The 20,373-nt window shown below is 37.7% G+C and overlaps 1 protein-coding gene across 1 annotated transcript in view; it reads left to right on the plus strand.

The window, feature by feature from the left end:
- Window positions 1–20,373, plus strand: part of LOC101530799 (uncharacterized) — a 315,911-nt gene that overhangs the window by 239,095 nt on the left and 56,443 nt on the right. The window contains 1 exon segment of the mRNA XM_058659130.1: window positions 4,820–4,830. Within this exon segment, the coding sequence (XP_058515113.1) occupies window positions 4,820–4,830 (11 nt within the window).

The raw sequence follows: 20,373 nt of genomic DNA on the forward strand, positions 1-20,373 counted from the left end.
GATAGAGTGATGGAGCTGTGGGGCAGATACAGACACAGACAGAGAATAGTCAATCTTGCATCTTCTGATTCGCTCCCCATATGCATGCCTGCCTGCAATAACCTGGGATGGGAGAGATGAAATCCAGGAGCCAGGAATGCCATCCACGTCTCTCATATGGGGAACAGAAATCCAGTACTTAAGCCATTATCTGCTGCTCTCCAGGCAAATAACCATAAAGCTGCAACAAAAGCAGAGATGGGATTCAATTCTAAGCACTTTAATATGGGATGTGGTTAAGTGGTGGCTTAACCAATTGTGCCACAATACCCACCCCACTGGTAAACTTTCCTTATGATAATGTTACATTTAAAATTCCAAAGTCTCAGTGAATTGTAACAAAATGATTATTTCTCAGTCACAAGATTGTATCAGCTAACATTCGGGTTGCAAGTGTCAGGTCTACTCCGTAAGTATTCACATTTCAGGACCCAGGCAAAAGAAGCTAACTCTTAGCAGGGATAGATTCATTCATACAAAAAACAATAGGAGCACAGAAAAAAAAATCAACTCTTTTTTAATGTTTATTTTTAATAATGATTCATTTTAGTTTTGATGGTGTTTACATACTTGAGAGGGATGCATGCCCATGTGGACCATCTATTAGGGTGGGGAGGGTCTAGAAATGGGAGAAAGTGGATGAGACAACTGCCTTCAAGGTCCTTTTTTTCTTCCTGTATCTTGAGAAAGTGGGGAGAGTGGGGAGAGGGTTGATTCCAGTAGTCCAACTGCGTCAGTACCCAGGAATGGGGGAAGACCACTCAATGTTATTCCAGGGTCCCCAATGTGGAGCATGTCCCAAGGATACTGTTTAGGTTGTTTCGATAGTTCTGAAATGCTGTTGATTTCATTGCTACAAGGATGACGAAATCCTTTCAAGGTCCATTGGCTGACACAGTCCACCTTAGAGTCTTGATTCACCCAACTGTTCACTGTCAAAGCTTGGCTGGGAGAGCTGTCCAATTTGTTCTGCCCTCTGTAGTGTTAGATTTCCTGTATGTGCCTCAATGAACTGGTTGTCATGTCCTCTATGAGCATCTGCACATGCCATCCACTGAACAGGCCTCAGCAACTGTAGAGACTCAATTGTGACACATGCCCTCCATGATCTGATTTCCCCCATGGTTGGAGTTTTGAGTCCAGTGATCCAGTTGGAGGGCTCCCCAAAGAAACCTTACTAGAGATGACCCATTATGGCTCTTGCACTCATCAGTGGGAACAGTGGCCCAGCCAGGTCAACCCTCTAGTTCCATGACCAGGCTCACTCCCAGCCACAGATTTGAGCATGCTTACGGTTGCTCTGACATAGCCTGGCATAGACCATCACTTCGTCTTGGCCTTTGCCATGTGATGCTGCAACCTGCCCCATCCCATCCCAACTCTCACTGGTAGATACTATAGCTTAGCCCTGCCAAGTCTGCCTCCATCTCTGGCTTTCAGGCAAACCAATAATTGTGATATCCTAGACTAGCCTGGCATGGTCCGCAACCCATCCTGGTTTTCCTGTGTATGCCAGTGTGCTATAGTTTGGCCAGACCCTGCCTGCTCCATTACCACCCACACACATACTGACAAGTGAAGCAGACCTGCCTGGCCTCACCAACACCCAACCCTGACTCAAATGCTCACCAATGGGAGCTACAGCTAAACAGGGCAGTTTCCCACATTCCCCCACCAGGCCCACTCCTAGGCCTAAACCAGTCCAGCCTGTTCCCAACCCCAGTGCCCATGAGTGTTGTCGAGTTCAATGGTGCTGCCTACCTCAGCCCTTCACCACTCCCAGCCCTTGAGCAAACCAGCTGGTATGGCAGCCTCATAGGGGTGAGCCCACAATTCCCCACAAAATCTGCTGCCAGACCCTGTCCTCTTGTGACCTGGTTAGTGTCATGGTCCAGCCTAGCATGGTCCACACTCTGCCCTGACACTGGCAGGTACTGTGGTCAAGCTCTGCCAGGCAGGGCCCCCAGACATGACTTTTATGTGCACCAGGAGGCAGTGATTGATGTCAACAATCCTGAGCTCAGGTGTGCCATGTGGGCAAGTGTACTGGCTTGGCCTCAAAAGGTCCTCCAGTTTTCCTCCTCTAAACTACCTGGTCTCAGCCCACTTGTTCACCTACAAGCATAGTAATATGGTTGTTGGAAGTCCCCCAGAAGTCACTCCTCACCTGTCACTTTTTCCTCAGCAGTCCTCCCTCTCACACATGAACAGACTTGCTTTCCTGAGCAATCCACAACACCCCCTCGCCCACTAGTGCTCAGATTCCTAAGCCTGATCCTTTGGTGGTGTGCTATGCCAACCTAGGGCCCTGCAAGCTTACCTAGCGCACATGCACAGTCACACACAGGTCCCCGGACTCTGTCTGCTGATGTGCAGGCATCTGCTCCCCACATATTTTTAAACAAAAATAGATCCTTAAATGTGTACGTGAAAAAAATCAACTTACATACAAAGGAATGCCAATTAAACTCACAGGAGCCCTCTCACAGGAAACTCTACAGGCAAGAAGAGAATGTAGTGACATATTTCAGATTCTAAAAGCAAAAAAAATGTCGGCCCAGGATAACATATTCAGCAAAGCTTTCTTTCGTCTTTGAAAATGAAATAAAATTCTTCCACAGTAAAGAAAAGTTAATTTACCTTTTCCAAACCTGCCCTACAAATGATACTTCAAGATGTTCTCTTCACAGAGAATAGGAATAGCACCAAACAAAACCAAAGGCAAATGGGAAGAACATCCCAGTAAAATGACAACAGAAGACTAAATCAATGAACAACCCATTGCTAAAATGACAGGATCAAATTACCACCCATACATATTAACCCTGAATGTAAATGACTTAAGCTCTATCAAACGTCATAGATTAGTGGACTGGATTAAAGAACAAAACCCATCTGTTTGTTGCCTACAGAAGACACATTTCACCAACAAAAATCAGCAGAAGCTATATCTCATGGATTTTAATTTTTTGTTGATGTTAGTTTCATCTCTTCAAAACACTTTTTTTCTGATCAAATTCTTCAATGACTGATAGATCATGCAGAAGCATCATTTTCTGCAAGAAGGTTCTTAATCTTCGTTTTCATTTCTTCAGCTACACGTTAGTCATTCAGTAGCATGTTATTTAACTTCATGGTGTTGTTAATTTCTTTTTTCTTCCTGTTATTGTTTTGTTTTGTGGCTTTTCATTTAAGGGGATGTATAGTAGCTGTGTAATGGAGACTGTCATATCTAGTAATATGTTATTTAACTTCACGGCATTGTAAATTTCTATTTTTCTTTCTATTGTTGATTTTGTACTGTGACTTTTCATTTGAGGGGATGTACAGTAACTGTGAAATGGAGATTATCATATCCAGATGTGAGGATACAATGTAGTATGCATCTCTACTTCCAGACTAAAGATGGACTCCCAATGAAACTGTTTACTATATGACAATAGGATGTTGGACTCTGCCATTGTCCATGCCCACAATAATAGACATATGACTGTGTATGAAGAACTATACTTTAGTAATGATATAGGGGAGCTCGATGGGGGGGGGGGAGGAATGGGGATGGGATAAGGGAAATCCCAGGGCCTATGAAACTGTATCATAAAATGATACTGATAATGATAATAATAATAACAACAAAGTATTTTTAAAAAGAAAAGGCAATTATGTTGGCACACTGGTATAGTTAACACAAATTTGGTATTAACCAGGCCCAGGATGCTGGCCAGGTATAAGCTACTTTTCTCTCAGCAGTGTAACACTTGCCTAGGTACAACACAACCTAGGCAGTTGGCTTACAGCTGGGTAAAATCCACTCTTTTTCTATTGCAATGGCTAATCCTAGCATTATTAGAGAAGAAAAGTGTATGCTTGTTCTGAAAAAGAGAGAAGGAACGTTTGATGAATCACAAAATTTACTATGCTAGTAAATTCTACTTCTCATCATGTTTACATTTTCTTGCAACGATAAATTGTATATCAGTTTAAATATGTCATACCTGAGTATCATTGCAACTCTATAATCACAGCACATAATATTCTTAAATATTTTGTGATTATATTTTTTTCTGTTTTGTAAGCATAAGAAAACTTTGTAAATACTCTTGCTTAATTATAGGCAAAATAATTACTTGAATTACAGGCAAAAAAATTACATGAATCACCAGCAAAACATTTGCCTGCAACTGATGTACAACTCAGTGGGTATTACTAGTTTTTTTTCCCCCCTTCATTTTTTGGACTATATTATCTTACTACTTGAAAGACTTGATTTGTATTGAAAACACAGAATTTACTTCATTATAATTCACGTTAGACACAATTTAAAAGGTGTACACTCTCAACCATAGATATCCATGAATAACTATTGTATACTCATTTTTATAGTATCAATTTTAGTACTCTTATAACTTGAGAATAAGACATTCATTCCACGTTTATATGACCAACAAAATAGAATTTCTGTATTGTTTCCTGGATATACAATTAAACACATACACACACACACACTTTTTAAAGTAATTTGGCAAAAATGTGTGTTTTTATGCCTCCATCTCTATTTTCATTTGATTTTAAGAAATTGACCATATGGAAGAATTCCTAGGTTTGGTTCTAGTGTTTATTTTATAAACACATGTATAACAACTTTTCCCTTGCCATCACGAAATAGCTCACGCAAAATGAAGAGTGAGTTCTTTAAAATTATGAATGAATGAGTATACTAGATTTATATGTATACATTTGTATTCTGTTCATAAGGTTATTTTCTGGTTTTATCCCCTAGGTCTGCTGCTGGTAAAGATGAAAATCAAAATGAATCCTCAATTTTAAAGGTAAATTTTACATAAATGTTTTCTCTACCGTTCTGGAAGTCACTTTTGCCATCACCATTAAGATGCTGAGGTTGTCCTTCTGCATCAGTTCATATACAATCACTTTATTCTCTCTAGCTGATTAGCAATATTTATGCTAAAATTATAAAAGACTAATTATTTTTACAGAGTTTTGGAAGGATAGACACTAGATTAAGGATATCAGGAGTATAGACAAAAAATATTCACTATTCGCAGCTTTTGCTTCTGAACTGAAATTTTAATATTCTATATACTATACTGTTTTGGTACTTCTGTATAAATCTATTACTATATTCCTGTGTTGCATTTATTATTTGAAAGTAAAAAATTTTGAAATTCCTGCAAAAGTAACTACATTGAAACAGAGATTATCCAACATCTGTTTCATAAAGTCTAATATTGGGACAAATCAATTATATTTTCTCTTATTATTCCAAGAAGGAAGTTAATACTCTAATGCTAAATTCCCAGAGCATGGCTGTGTAAAAAACTTATGGCTGGACTTGCTGTGTTGACTTGAATCATTTCTTGGAGTCACTAGTAGCAGAGAAGAATCTGGGGGATGCCTCTTAGCTGCACAAAATCAGGAATAATTGTTCAAATAAAAGAAAATGTGAAACTAGAATCATTACTTAGCAGGGAGCGAACAATTAATACATCGTTGTCAAAGAATGAAAGGAAAAAAATAGCATCACCAAGTTACTCAGAAATGTTAGACTCTTTCAACGGAATCTAAAGAAATACTGCTTTTCACTGCATTTCTTGGTATCATTGTCTCATGAGAATTTCTGGGTTTTTTTTTCCTGGGTATTTCCATTTTTATTTGTTATAGCTCTGTACCATTCAGCATTTCTAATTTAGTGCAGTTAAACTAAACATATCAATTCTCTCATTTATTCTGGCCTAAAACCAAAATTAATGGTAAGGGAAGGCAGGAATTTGATGCAGTGAGTTATATAAGCTGAGCTCCCTTCGGAAGCATACAGTAGAATTCCTTCCTTCTTAAAGTATTCATTTTACATAGACATAGACTTAGTGTTAACAGAATGCTAATGTGTAAGATTATATTGAATCTTTTAAAGGATGGAAATACATTCTGATATAAACTTAAGTCATTCTGATATAAACTTGTCATTGAATGACATTAAGTATATAATTAATCACAAGTCAGATTTCACTAATCTGAAAACTCAGCATTAATGTTGTAACCAAAAACTCCCACTACAAATATGACTTAATAGTGTTGAAGAAAATAATCTGTTCCAATATTTTTCAGTCGATCATTACCACAAATTCAACTCAAAATGAATTTTTCTAGCCTAGACTAAAGACTAGAAGGAACAGGTTTTTATGAGGAAAAAAGTCAGATTGGTTTTTATGGAGAAAATTTTTAAAACAGAAGTGGAATTATGTCAGGTGAAAGGGGTACATAGACAGCTAAACATTTTGACAACTTTGGTCCATAAAGTGCTATTTCCTATGTCATAAGGGTACTTCATCATTAAAAGTAATGGATCACAGAGATCATTAAAGACAAAGAAATGTTCTTCTTTACAAGTTTTCCACAAGAAGACTCTGCATTAGGAGACCTATATTCCAATTATTTTATTTTAGTTGATTAAGCGTAATGAGTCACCATTTGTATGCCACTAAGGAAAAATATTTTGCCAAAAGTAGAGATACAAAGGTTGAAGAACAAACATAGTCCTTGATATCATGTACATTTTAGGCAGTATAATAGATATTTTAAATTATATCTATGAATGTGTGAAATCCTAAGCTGGGCTGAGTTCTTTAAAGCTACATGTCTGTATGTATGTATGTATATTACAAAATATATAATATGATTAATTTCTTATCTTTTATAATACTGTTCCATAGGCACAGGGATTTCCCCTTCCGCCTTCTCCCCATTCATACATTTATATGAAAAACTTGACCTAGAATTCTGAGTATGTCTCAGAGGTGATAATGGAGGGGAGAATGACAGGAAAGATATGATCTAGGAAGCAATAGAAGAATTTACAGAAGCCAACAAGGTAGCAGAGTTAAAAGGTTGGATAGGTAGAAGAGGATGAAACATCTACAGTGGAGGGAAGGGCATGTGCACATATTCTACAACAGGCATGACAAAGATATGCAAATTAGTCAGAAGCACTGGGATGGAGAGAAATAGAATCAAAAAGTTGAAATCTATTAGTGGACATAGCCAAATAGTACAATGATCTGTCTCCCTTAACTCTTTTCATACTCATTGTAAGAGCTATGTGAAATAATTAACTTCTCACATGCAATATATGCATTTTCAAAGTATCTGCTTGCACTCTTGCTCTCAAGAAGATTGAGTTCAAGTATTTTTTCCCTATTTTGTTCACTGACTACAAATTACAGCCTAGAATATATACGTAAGATAATATCAAGATATTGAAAAGTGCAGAGAATAAAACAGACTAATTAGGGATCTGGGGACCTGAGGAAAACACACTGAGGAGATCCCTGAGTTCTCTTTTGCCTTGTGCATGCTGGACTAGATGTTGCTGACACATGAAATTTGAAATGCCAACAGGTGGGGTCAGATAAACCCCTAAGAGGCCAGCACTGTGATACAGCATATAAAGCTGCTGCCTGTGATGCACTATCCTGTATGGGCACCTGTTCAAATCCCAGATGTTCCATTTCAGATCTACCTCCCTGCTAATATGTATGGGAAAAAAGCAAAGAGTGACTCAAGTGATTCGTACCCTGTACCCACATGGGTGACTCCGGAGGAAATCCTGGCTCCTGCCTTAAGCCTGGCCCCTTCACTGTCTTTGCAGCCTTGTAAGGAGTAAAGCAGAGGATGGAAGATCTGTGTGTACTTCCTCTTTCTCTGTAACTCTGTCCTTCAAATAAACAAATCTTTAAAATAAATAAATGAATGGATGAATAAATAAATATGCCCCAAGAAAAATCTGCTTTTTCTAATTAAAAGAGAAGCACCTAGAAATGACAGGAAGCTTTAGATAATAATTGCAGTAATCCAACCAAGCACAAGTTTGAAATTCCAGATTTTCTTCTACCAGTAAAAGCCCTGTAAGTTGAGACCCTAGATTTCCACTCCGGCCAGGCTATGGTGAGGCACCTTAAACCTCCGTCCGCCTGCTGTTAGAGAAGGTGGACAGGGAAACCATGACTTTCAGCTCTCCCGAGTGGTAATGATCCCCTGCTCCAAGTCAGTGGAGATCATTTAAAGAACCTGGACATACACCTTACCCAGCAGTAGTGAGCCCTCTGACTCTCTCACTGCTAGGGTTAGGTCTGATCACCTTGTGCTCATTGTGTCAGGAAGCACTAAGGGAATACTTGTACCCCTCTCAGTCATGATGGAAGCAGACATTCCCAATCCCATCCCAACAGTAACAAAGAACCTCCTCCCTTCAAGTGTCAAGCAGGATAAGGAGGGGTCTGGACTTGTAAGTCAAGGCAGCAGTAAACAGAAGTGCTGCCCCTTCCCTTGTCTCTTGCCAATTTATTGTTCAGAAGAATGCTGCTCAAGTGTTTGGAGATTTTTCTCTAATAATTTTCTCATTGGTTTGCTATTTTGATTTCACTGTGTTAGAGAACACATTCTGAATGTTTTCCATTGTGATAAACTATTTAAGGTTTGTTTTATGGCACAGAATGTGATCTGTCTTATTTTATGGAACATACTACCCCAAAATGAAATATGCATTCTATTCAAATAATTTATAAAAATAGGAAGTATGTAGTCTGAATAACCTGCGGATCAAAAGGAAAACCTCAAGAGACATGAAAAAATGCACAAATGAATGTAAGTGAAAATATGACATATCAGAATGAGTGGTACACTGATCAAACAAGTGCTGAGAGGAAAAATTATACCACTAAATCGGAAGAGAAAAAAAAGTTCTAAATGACTAAGCTCAGCTCAAGAATCTATAAAAAGATGAGCAATGTAAATCCAAAATAGATGTCCACAAAAAATAAAATAAAATAACAAAGGTGGAAGCAGACATCAGTGAAACTGAAATTCAAAGCAGAAAAATAACAGATTAAACAAGTAAAACAGAGTTTTTACAAGTCAATGAAATTGAAAAATCTGCAGCAAAACTGCCTAACAAAAAATGAAGAAAAAATCATTTTCTGGAATAAAATAGGGTTATCACTATGTATCTGGAAGACATCAAAACGATAAAAAATAGTATAAGTAACATGCATAAATTTAACAAGCAACATGAAATGAATAAATCTTTCATAAAATCCAAAATACCACAGACCACTCACAATAAGATACTTCTATACCAACTTCAAAAAATTTCACCTATAATTTAAAATGATAAAAGTCATCTTTAATGCTGGATTGTTTCACTGGAAAACTTTACCAAAAATTTAAAAGAAAATTAACACTAGGAGACTTTGTACAATCTCTTCTGGAATGTAGAACAGGAAGCAGCAGTTCTATTCATTCTATGAAACAAACAGTACTCCGATAGCAAATGCAGACCAAAAGATGTGCAAGGACCAGTATTCTTTCTATAAATCAATATAGATGCAAAAATATTGGACAAAATTTAGCAAATAGAATTCAGCAACACATCTTTTTAAAATAAAAACTATTATCTAGACGGAATTTCACGGATTCAAAGCTGTTTTAGACTTGAAAATCGGTTAAGAAAAAATCCAGTACCTAACATTTTTAAAAATCGTACAAGCAGTTATCCAGAAATCCATTTAATCATATAAACGACATCTATACAGAAAGCATTATTATTACTGGCGATGGATCATGTGCTTTCCCACTATAATAGAAGAATGCCTGTTTCATGACGTTTTAAACAGCTCTGGACATTCTCTCAAACACAATAAAGCTAAAAAAAATAAAAATCAAATAACCCTTAGAGCTGTTAAGTGACTTCAACGTGTTTACAGGAAAGAAATTACATTTTAAAAATAAATTTTATTTCTATAAATTAGTATTGAACACATGGACGCCAAAACTTACAAATACAACAGTTTTTACAACTGCTCAAATATGAAATGCTTGGTGTGAATCTAACCTGTAAAGTACAGTACTCAGATGATGAAAGCCACAAAACACTCATGAAAGAAATCCAAAAGCTGAGTTAATGGAAAAGCATATTCTGTGCATGTACTGAGAGACTCTACCTAATTATGCAAATTCTCCCCAAATGTTTCCCAAATACATGGTTTAATCTAACACCTGTGAAAATCCCAGCAAAAAAAAAGTTGTAAAAATAAATAACATTCTGTAATTTGTATGGAGAGACAGAAGAACCAGAATAACTAAAACAATTTTGAAAAAGTATTACAAATAGAAACAATTACCATAGCCCATGTCATATAGAGCTATATTAACCATGAGATAGTAGTCAGTAACATAGGCCACTAGAAAAGAACCAAAACTTCAAAATAGACCTGCAAAACATAAGTAAAAGCAATTCAGTAGTGTAAGAAAAACCTCTCAATAAACATTCACAAGCAAAAGCAAAGAACCTTAAGCCAAATTTCATTCCTCATATAAAAATTAATTCAAATCTCATCAAATATTGAGATGTAAATTATGAAACTTTTAGAAGAAAATGAGAAAAATAACTGGTTTCTGGGGCCGTAAAAAGAGTTCTTAAACTTGAGACCAAAAGGCACCGTACATAAAAGGAACATATGATAAAGGAAACATCCTTAAAATGGAAAAGCTGGTTCTATGAAAAGAGTGAAAAGCTGAACCACAGAGTAGTGTAACATATTTGCAATCTACATATACGACAAAGGCAAAATTATGAAGTGGAAAGAAGAATGGATTAAGGTGGAGAAAAGGTAAGACAGGAAAAAGAAATGGGTGCAACTATAAAAATGCAATAAGAGGGTTCCTTGTAGTAATAGTTACCTGATTGTATCAATACCAACATCATGATTTTGGTATTTTAGTGAAAGATTATATCAGTGGAGGAAACTGGATAAAGTATACATTGTATTTCTCAGTATTACTTCTTAAACATTCATATGAATCAACAATTATCTCAAAAATTTTAAAACACTTAAAATTATGTCTTTGGCTCAAGTAAAGAATTGAAGTTGAGGGATGCCAAATTTGATGTGATAGGATGGTACTGAGTAATCCACCTTTAAAGGTAGAAGCGGTGGAAATGAACAATAATGGATACATTACAGAGATTTTTTTAAAGGATGGGAATAGCTACATTCAGTGATGAACTGGATACAGGGAATGAGAGAAGCAGGGATGGGAAGGATGAATTCCCCAAGTTTTTAAAGTTGCTAGGTTGGGGGAGTCTGTAAACAAATGGTATAACTATATTGGTGAGAACATACAAATGGAGATTGTGTCCAAAGAACCAGTGGTTAAAATCACTTAGAAGTGGGGAGGAGGACCAGGGATTACTGGAACTGGCTGCTCCACTTCCCCTGTTTGTGGCCAGGGAAGGTGGCAGAGAATGGCCCAGGCCTTTCTCCACATGCACACATGTGGGAGACTGTCAGCAATGCCCGTGTCGCCGCATACCCCGAGCTGAGCGGAGGGACTAGGGTTACACGCAGTGGACCATTCTTGTCAGGAGAATGCCGCTTTATTGAAGTCTAGCCTGCCTTTTATACTCTCTGGTTCCTCCCAGTATTTTTCCAACGTTCAAGCAGCTCCTAAGACCCCCACGGGCATCTTGATAAAGGGGAAGCAGGAACTGTGGTTAAGGCATGAGCTAAATGTATCAGGCCAAGATTGAGCATCCTGTTACCCCTTGAAAAACAAGCTAAGGTGTGGAGTTAACCCTTGGGAGACCGGGCCCTGCAGGAGACCTGGAAGAGGCTCCTGGCTCCTGCCTTCAGATCGGCTCAGCTCCAGACATGGTGGCCACTTGGGGAATGAACAAGTGTATGGAAGATCTTTATCTTTGTGTCTCGTTCCTTCTGTAAATCTGCCTTTCCAATAAAAAAATAAATAAATAAATCTTCATTTTTATTTTATTTTATGACACAGTTCCACAGGCTCTGGGATTCCCCCAACCCCTCCCCTAGCCCGCCCAATATTGATTTCCTCCATATTATTACAGCAGTACCGCTCATAACCAGTCATAATTCCATCATTTCGGGCATGGACCATGCAGAGAATCCAGCATCTTATTGTCCAGATAAATTCAACAATTTCATTGGGAAACCATCCTTGATCTGAAAGCAGAGCTGGCAGAATATCATACCCTCCAATGAAAAGCCACAACACAAATTCAACAACAGGAAGAAACATTCTTTCTTGTGTTAGGTGGCAACTCATTGATGTCTTAATTTGGATTTCCCTTATTACCAGGTAGCTTGAGCATTTCTTCATATGTTTGTTTGCCATTTGGATTTGTTCCTTTGTAAAGTGTCTGCCCATTTCCCGTGCCCATTTCTTGAGTGGTTTGTTTTGTTGTTTTGGTTTTTCTGGAAATCTTTGTATATTCTGGAGATTAGCCCCTTTTCTCCTTTGTAGTGTGCAAAGATTTTCTCCCATTCTGTGGGTTGATTTTTTACTTTGTTGATTATTTCTTTTGCTGTACAGAAGCTTTTTAGTTTGATGTAGTCCCTTTTGTTTATTTTGGTCTTGATTGCTATTGCTTTTGGTGATTTTTTTAGGAAGTCAGGGCCTACACCTAAATCTTACCGGGTGTTTCCAACATTTTCTTCAAAAAGTTTGAAGGTTTCGGGATGAAGGTTAAGATCTTTTATCCATTTAGAGTTGCTCTTAGTGTATGGTGAAAGATGTGGGTCTAACTTTTTGTTTCTGCAGGCTATCAACCAGTTGTCCCAATAGCATTTATTGAAGAGACCCTCCAATTTCCCTGGTTTGTCATCTGTTTTTTGTCAAAGATTATTTGGCTGAACCTGTGTGGGTTCCCTTCTGCTGCTTCTATTCTACTCCATTGATCCTCCTTTCTGTCTTTGTGCCAATACCAGGCTGTTTTAATAACTACCGCCCTATAGTATGTCAAGAGTTCTGGAATTGTGATCCCCCCTGTTAGATTCCTATTCTTCAGGATGGTTCTGACTATTCATGAGTTTTTGTGTTTCCAGATGAACCCTTGAATCATTTTTTCCAGTTCTGTGAAGAATGTTTTGGGTAGTTTGATTGGGATTGTGTTGAATGTATGTATTGCTTTTGGTAGTCTGGACATTTTGATGATATTGATTTTACCCATCCGGGAACATGGTATGTTTCTCCATTTTTTTGAAGTCTTCTTCAGTTTCTTTTTAAAGTTTTTTGTAGTTTTCTTTAAAGAGGTCTGCTACATTTTTAGTTATATTCAGTCCTAGATACTTCATTTTCTTCTCTGTTATCTTGAATGGTACCATGCTGTTTAGATCTTTTTCCACCTTGGGGCTGTTTGCATACACTATGGCTGTTGATTTTTGTTCATTTATTTTGTACCCTGCCACTCTACCAAACTCTCCTATAAGTTCTACAGTCTCTGTATTGAGTCTCTTGGTTCTTCTATGTATAGGATCATGTCATCTGCGAATAGTGATAGCTTGACTTCTTCATTTCCCATTTGAATCCCTTTGATTTTTTTTTTCTTGTCTTATGGCCTCTGCGAGTACTTCTAATACTATGTTGAATAGTAGTGGTGATAGAGGACATCCTTGTCTTATTCCAGGTCTCAGTGGGAAGGGTTCCAATTTTTCTCCATTCAGTATGATGCTGGCTTTGGGTTTTTCATATATTGCTTTGATTATGTTGTGGACTGTTCCTTGTATGCCACGTGAGGAGTGAACCAGAGTGTGGAAGATCTTTATCTTTGTGTCTCCTTCCTTCTGTAAATCTGCCTTTCCAATAAAAATAAATAGATCTTTAAAAAAGAAAATCATTTTGAAATATAGATCCAGCAGAGTGGAGGGAAAGAGGAGGAAAGAGGAAGACAGAGAGTGTGTGACAAAGATACAGACTCATAAAATATAAAGGAATGTATAAATAGAGTAGTACTGGAAAGATATCATAATGTTCACTTACTTGAGTAGACAGGAAAATCACCAGGCACCAGAGGGCAAAGAGAAGAGCTTAGGTTCAATGAAACACTTCAATATGTCTTTACCATAGAATTCTGGACTTTATACCATTCTCTGTGCCTACAATGTCAGGATACACTTAAATAGAAAAAATGATCAACTTCTGACTGTTGCTGAGGGACTGAACTGTTATTACAATATAGAGGAAAACAGTGGGCATAAAGGGGAAGGGGAAATCCTTGGGCCTAAGGAACAGTATCATGAACAATAAATTTTTTTTTTCAAAACAAGAAGAGCTTAGGTTTGCTTTAGAGCTAATTTCTTGTGTAATGTCTCCTAAGGGAAACTGAATTGTGTGATCTTTCAGATTTTAGGAACAACTCCTTCATTAACACAGAAAAGGAATTAGGAGATGTTCTGATTCATTGAATTTAGGTAATATCTCTATCTTCAGATGTGTATACTAAGAAAAACATCTTTATATTTTCAGAGAATATATTCACCAAAACAGGCAGACTATCACATTTTATTATCTTTAATAATATTTTTAATTCTGTGTGAACAAATTAGAGTTGCATAAGGACTTGATAATTTGACAAGATAAAATATGAAAACAAGAATAAAATCCATTTCGTGTATTTCCGATGTTTGAGTTTACTCATAGTATTTTGTTTTATTTATTCATTTATAGGCTTGCTTATATCTGTGTTTTCTTATTCCTTTCCTTGAATTGATCAGATTTTTTCCTCCCCTTGTTGATTTGAAAAGTGTGCACATGATTTCTGACTTACAGTGAAAACACAGCTAACCTGTTTGTTTTCTAATCAATATTCTCATTCCACAAACATGCCCTTTCTTCCCTATTAACTCTAGTTACTTGTCACATTTCACTGAAACACTGGACATTTATTCTGAATTTGTCACTAGAGGTTGTACATTATTTCATTATCATTAAAACATGATTAACAATGATCATAAACTTCAAGCCCATAGTATTTGGTTTGGATTCTATGGTTTGGGGTTTGTTTTACTTTGCTTTTGTTTGCTTAGCATGCTTTCTTGTATCATAATCTTCCCTTTATCCTCTTTGTTTCATTTTTATGTTAATGGGCACACATAATTTGCTAGGGAAGATCTTGGGTAATAAATGTTCTACATTGTTTAGATCAGAATATTTTTTTTATTTTGCTGTCATATGAATGATAATTTGGCTGGATATAAAATTCAAAATTCAATCCAGAAATGTATGAAGACTGTCAATCATTCATCCAGCGTCACAGATGAATATCTGATAGGAATCTCATTCTCATTCATGTAATATGATTTTACTATAGCTCTTCTTGTATGTGTTCTGGGAGTTTCTCAGAATTTGTTTTCATACTTAGTACTGTGGGACTTTATCTCTTAACATTTTTTCATATTACTTTGTTCTTTAGTAATAGGATTTGGAAAAGTCATTGGGCCTGATTTCTGCCTCACTAACTTCATTGTTTGACCTGTATTTTACTATCATTTTCTCTTTTGATTTGCCTAATACTTAATTCATTCATCAATAACATAGTGCTATATTGCTCTCTAAAATATACTTTTTCAAAGCTTCATCTTTTGTTATTTAACTAAAATAGTTGATAATATCTTTACTTAAGTGCATTTATCTGATGAACTATGCTCATTCACGTGACACTGTGTCTGTCTCCACATTTAATGTCTACATGTTACCCTGTAAATTATATAATAATAACCATATGCTTCTAAGCAGTGACCACTTTACCACTCTGATTTCTTATGACAATGTAATATAATACCTAACATTTCAAATATGCTTCATGTTGCAATTGAAGAATTAATTTTCTTTGGTAACTTTGATCTCTTAGAAGAATTTTTGTAAGTGTACAATGATTGACAGCATTCAATAAAACCACAGGAATGATTTATTTCAGTTTCTTCCCTTCCAAGAAATTGAACTGGACATGAGAAAGGTGATACTATGTTTGAATTGAATCTCAGCAACTTAGTCAAGATCATCAGTCTAATAATAAAAACTTCAGATAGATTATGTGTGAATAGGCTAACAGATTGTTTAGTACTGCTTACTTCAGTTAAAATCACTGTTGTGTGAATAAAAATTAATGTCAGGCTCGGCAGCGTGGCCTGGTGGCTAAGGTCCTCGCCTTGATCCCATGTGGCTGCTGGTTCTAGTCCTGGCAGCTCCACTTCCTCTGTATCTCTCCTCCTCTCAGTATATCTGACTTTGTAATAAAAATAAAATAAATCTTTAAAAAAAATATTAATGTCAAGCATAGATCCACAAATATTTCCCAGCCAGCGAAAATAATACAAGTCCTTTTACTTTTCCAAGCAGGATTTCACTCTTTACACCTCCAATAAGGCATACGGATGATTTGAAAGAGGTAAACCTATAAAGAAACATCCAGGCAAGCTTTTGAAGATTTTTATATTTACAACTGACCATTAGTATTTCTCCTGCAAGCTGGCTGTGTGATCTTCCTAAGATTCTCAAGAACTGTAAACACTTTTCTTTTTACTCAGTGAATTATGTCTTTGAACATGAACCTTAGCTCAGCATATTCAGTACATTTATTGTTCAGTGAATAACCAGAACAGACAATCTATGTTGCAAAGCATTTAGAGTATTGAAATCTCAACAGCCAGATAATTTGCAATATCTGAGAACAATCCTCACAAATATCCACAAATATTCTGATTACAATGTAGCATTGGGAATGCTAAAAAAAAAAAAAAATAGAAATGGACATTGGAGCACTGTGGATGAAGCCACCAATTGGGATGTCCACATCCCTGATCAGAGTGCTTGCTTTCAATGGGGGCTATACCATGCTTTTAATTTAGCTTCCTGTGAATGCAGTATATAGAAAGCAGACTATGGCCCAAGTTGGATTCCTGTCACCAGTGGAGACCCTGGTTCCTGGCTTCAGTCTGGCACATTCCTGGCATTTGCATACATTTTGAGAGTGAACATGCAGATGAAACATCTCTGTCTTACTCTCCATGTGTATCACTTTCTGATAATTCACTTTTCAAATGAAATTAATAAAAATCATTTAAAAAAATAAATGTGAAGGGGTCAACACAGTGACAGAGCAAGCTAAGCCTCTGCCTATGGTGTTGGCATCCTGTACAAATGCTGATTTGTGTCCCAAGTGCTGCACTTCCTCTCCAGCTCCCTGCTAATGGCCTGGGAGGGGAGTGAAAGATGCTTTATGTTCTGGGGTACCTGCACCCACATGGGGGCTACTGAAAGAGGCTCCTGGTTCCTGGCTTCAGACTGGAGATTGAAGCAGTAAGTAGATAGAAAATTTTTCTCTGTCTCTCCTCTTTTTCTGTAAGTCTGACTCTTGAGTAAAATAAATCAGTCTTTAAAAAAGAAGGAAAAATGAAAGGAATTCAACAGCTGATGTAAACTGAGAGTTAATAGTATAATTTAAAAACCAGGAAAATTAACATTCAAGTCTGAGACATAATATATTCATTAACATATTACAATACAAAATTAACATTCATTCAAATTTCTGTAACATACAAAGCTATTTTACAACCCTTTAAAAATCAATTTCTAAGTCTTCAGAGAAAATAAATAGGCATTTAAGTGTGAAACGTATTTAAATTAGGGCCTAAAATCTCCCTCAGACTTTGTAGATTCCCTGGAAATGCTGTGGCTTGTTTTAAATCACCTTCATCCCCCAAACTGTGAACTAAATTAGTATTCAGAATACCTTCTCAAAAATACATTTTTAAACCCAGCTTCTCTTTCTGCACCTTCTGGAACTTCCATAAATCTTATATTTGCCCTTTTAATAGTCCCCCTTAATTATTGAATACTTCTTTTAGCTTGACCCGGCTCTACTTCCAGCTTTTTGATTGTTTTCCCATAGTGACAAGAAATATCTTGCAATTCTGAGATTCTTTCTTCTGCCTCACTCATTCTATCATTGAGACTTTCCACTAAATTTTTAATTTGCTCTATTGCATCCTTCATTCCGAATAATTTAACTTGAATTTGTTTCAGTGTTGCTATTTCCTGTGTGACATACTCCTTAAATTTCTTGAACTCCTGTATGTGCTTCTCGTTGTTGATAAGAAGCTGTGTAATGAGTTTTCTGAATTCTGTAGTCCCCATTTACTCAATGTATTCCTCAGTTACTTCTAAGGTTGGCAAAGGCATTTGTTCCTTTGCAGGGCAATCTTCAATAGTATTAATGGTGCTTTTGTCTCTTCTTTTGCTTTTGGTTGTTATACTTCTGGTTAGTAGATTCTTCTCATTAAGGCAGGTTTCCAAGCTGTATCACCCACAGGTCTGCAGTTTGATTTTACTTATTGTGGTTGGCAAACGGTTCTTTGTTCACAGTTATTTGTGCTACTCCCTCCAGTGAGTTTCAGGCCTGGGCTCTTGGGTTAGACTTCCACCATGAACTCCAAAGCCCCAGCTCCTGGCTCACCAGTCTCCACCTTCTGTGATCCCATGCTGTTGCTGCACCAATGTTTGTACAACTTTTTTCCCACTTCTGGTTCAAGCAATTCCCAGGCTTAGGATGACACCAGGTTCCTTAGTAGCTGGGTTGCTGGCGGTGCTGATCTTGCAGGAACCTGCTGACCATTAGGCCTGAGGGCCACATAGACCTATATTGAGTTGTAAGATGCCAAAGTCAGTATCATTTTCAATATGGGACCAGTGCAATGCACTGAGTTCAGTGAGTTCACTCCCATCTCAGTGCATGTGCAGTTCACTATTGTCCCTGCACTCTCAAAGCCTTTGCCATACTGTATAAAATGTTGCCTGATGTGCTGCTGATAGAATTCTCGATCTGATGGCCATTAGGTCTGGGGTCTACATGGACCTATTTTTTGGATGGAACCTGTAGAATGTCACATCGTTGCAATTCACTGAGCCCAAAATGAGTTCACTCCAGCTTAGTGCATGTCCCATAGTCTTTGCCTCCCTATGCAAGATGGGACTCTGCTGGGGGTTTGAGCTGTGAAATATACCCTGTTCCTACACCGCCTGTTTGGTATCTGCTGCTTTGTTTCTGTTCCTGTTCAAATCAAACAAACCAGCAGGACGGGCAGTTCTTTGTCTGGGTTCACCTCCCGAGCTCCCGATAAATGTCCCTTCCCACCTGGTTGCTGATGGAATTTGGGCTGCTGGTGCAGTTCAGATAGCTACTCACTGTATACTGCGGTATGTGATCACTGCAATACCACACCGTTGTCTCCACTGCTTTCCCATGTCTGTTAGTCTCCAGGTGGCCCTCTGTTGTCAGTCTGTTCTCTCCTATTTCCAGGAATGTGCCGTCTCTGCTTCAACTTGGTTAATGTTTCTCCTCACCCTATTTCACCATCTTGATTCTCCTCAAACATAGTTTTAAGATGTTATAAATATTATCGCCTTAAAATTGAAAAGCAATGCATTGTTTCTTTGCTCTATTCCCTACATTCTTTTGGTGTTTTCCTTTCATCACAATTGATGCCCTTTTTCTTTCTGATACATATCCATTCATTAAGCAATTAGAGGGCCTGGCGAGGTAACCTAGTGGCTAAAGTCCTCACATTACACGGATATGGGATACCAAATGGGTGCAGTTCTAACCCCAGCTGCCCCACTTCCTATCCAGTTCCCTGCCTGTGACCTGTAAAAGCAGTTGAGGACAGCCCAGAGTCTTGGGACCCTGTATCCATTTGGGAGACCTGAAAGAGACTTCTGGCTCCTGGTTTCGGATTGGCTCAGCTCCAACCATTGCGGTCACTTGGGGTGTGATTCAGCACATGGAAGATTTTCTTCTCTATCTTTCCTGCTCTCTATATATCTGCCTTTCCAATAAAAATGAATAAATCTTTAAAAAAGAAGCATTTAGAATTTCTTGTTCTTTCACATAATTACCACCATTCCTTAACTGCCCCTTCCTCAGCTGTGTCTTTTTTATACCCTACCACCTACACTTCTGCCATGACTAGTGCAACAGGCACTATCCTTTATTCTTTCATTCTACCACGTACATCCTATGATCAGACATGGCCTAAATCATCCTTTTGTTTGCATTTTAGTGGAAGTGGGTGCCATTTTTGAGGTGGAAAAAACATTGTTTCATTTGCCTGAAATGGTCCCCAAAACTTTCCTTAGTTGTGAATTAGAACATCTATGCATTTATTTTAAGCACAGCATTACACACACACACACACACACACACACACACTGTAGGGGGGGAGGGAGAGAGGGAGAGAGGCAGAGAGAGAGAGAGGCAGAGAGAGAGAGAGAGAGAGAGAGAGAGAGAGAGAGAGGCAGAGAGAGAGAGTCAGTATTCTACTGCTGCTTTACTTCCAGAATGGCTATAACCAGCCAGGGCCCAGCCAGTAGCCTAGAACTCCATCCAGGTTTCCCATCTGGGTACAAAGGCCCAAGTATTTAAGCCATTTTCCTCTGATTTTCCAGGCACATTAG

This window comes from Ochotona princeps, chromosome X (genome assembly GCF_030435755.1).
Source record: "Ochotona princeps isolate mOchPri1 chromosome X, mOchPri1.hap1, whole genome shotgun sequence".
Taxonomy (NCBI): Eukaryota; Metazoa; Chordata; class Mammalia; order Lagomorpha; family Ochotonidae; genus Ochotona; species Ochotona princeps.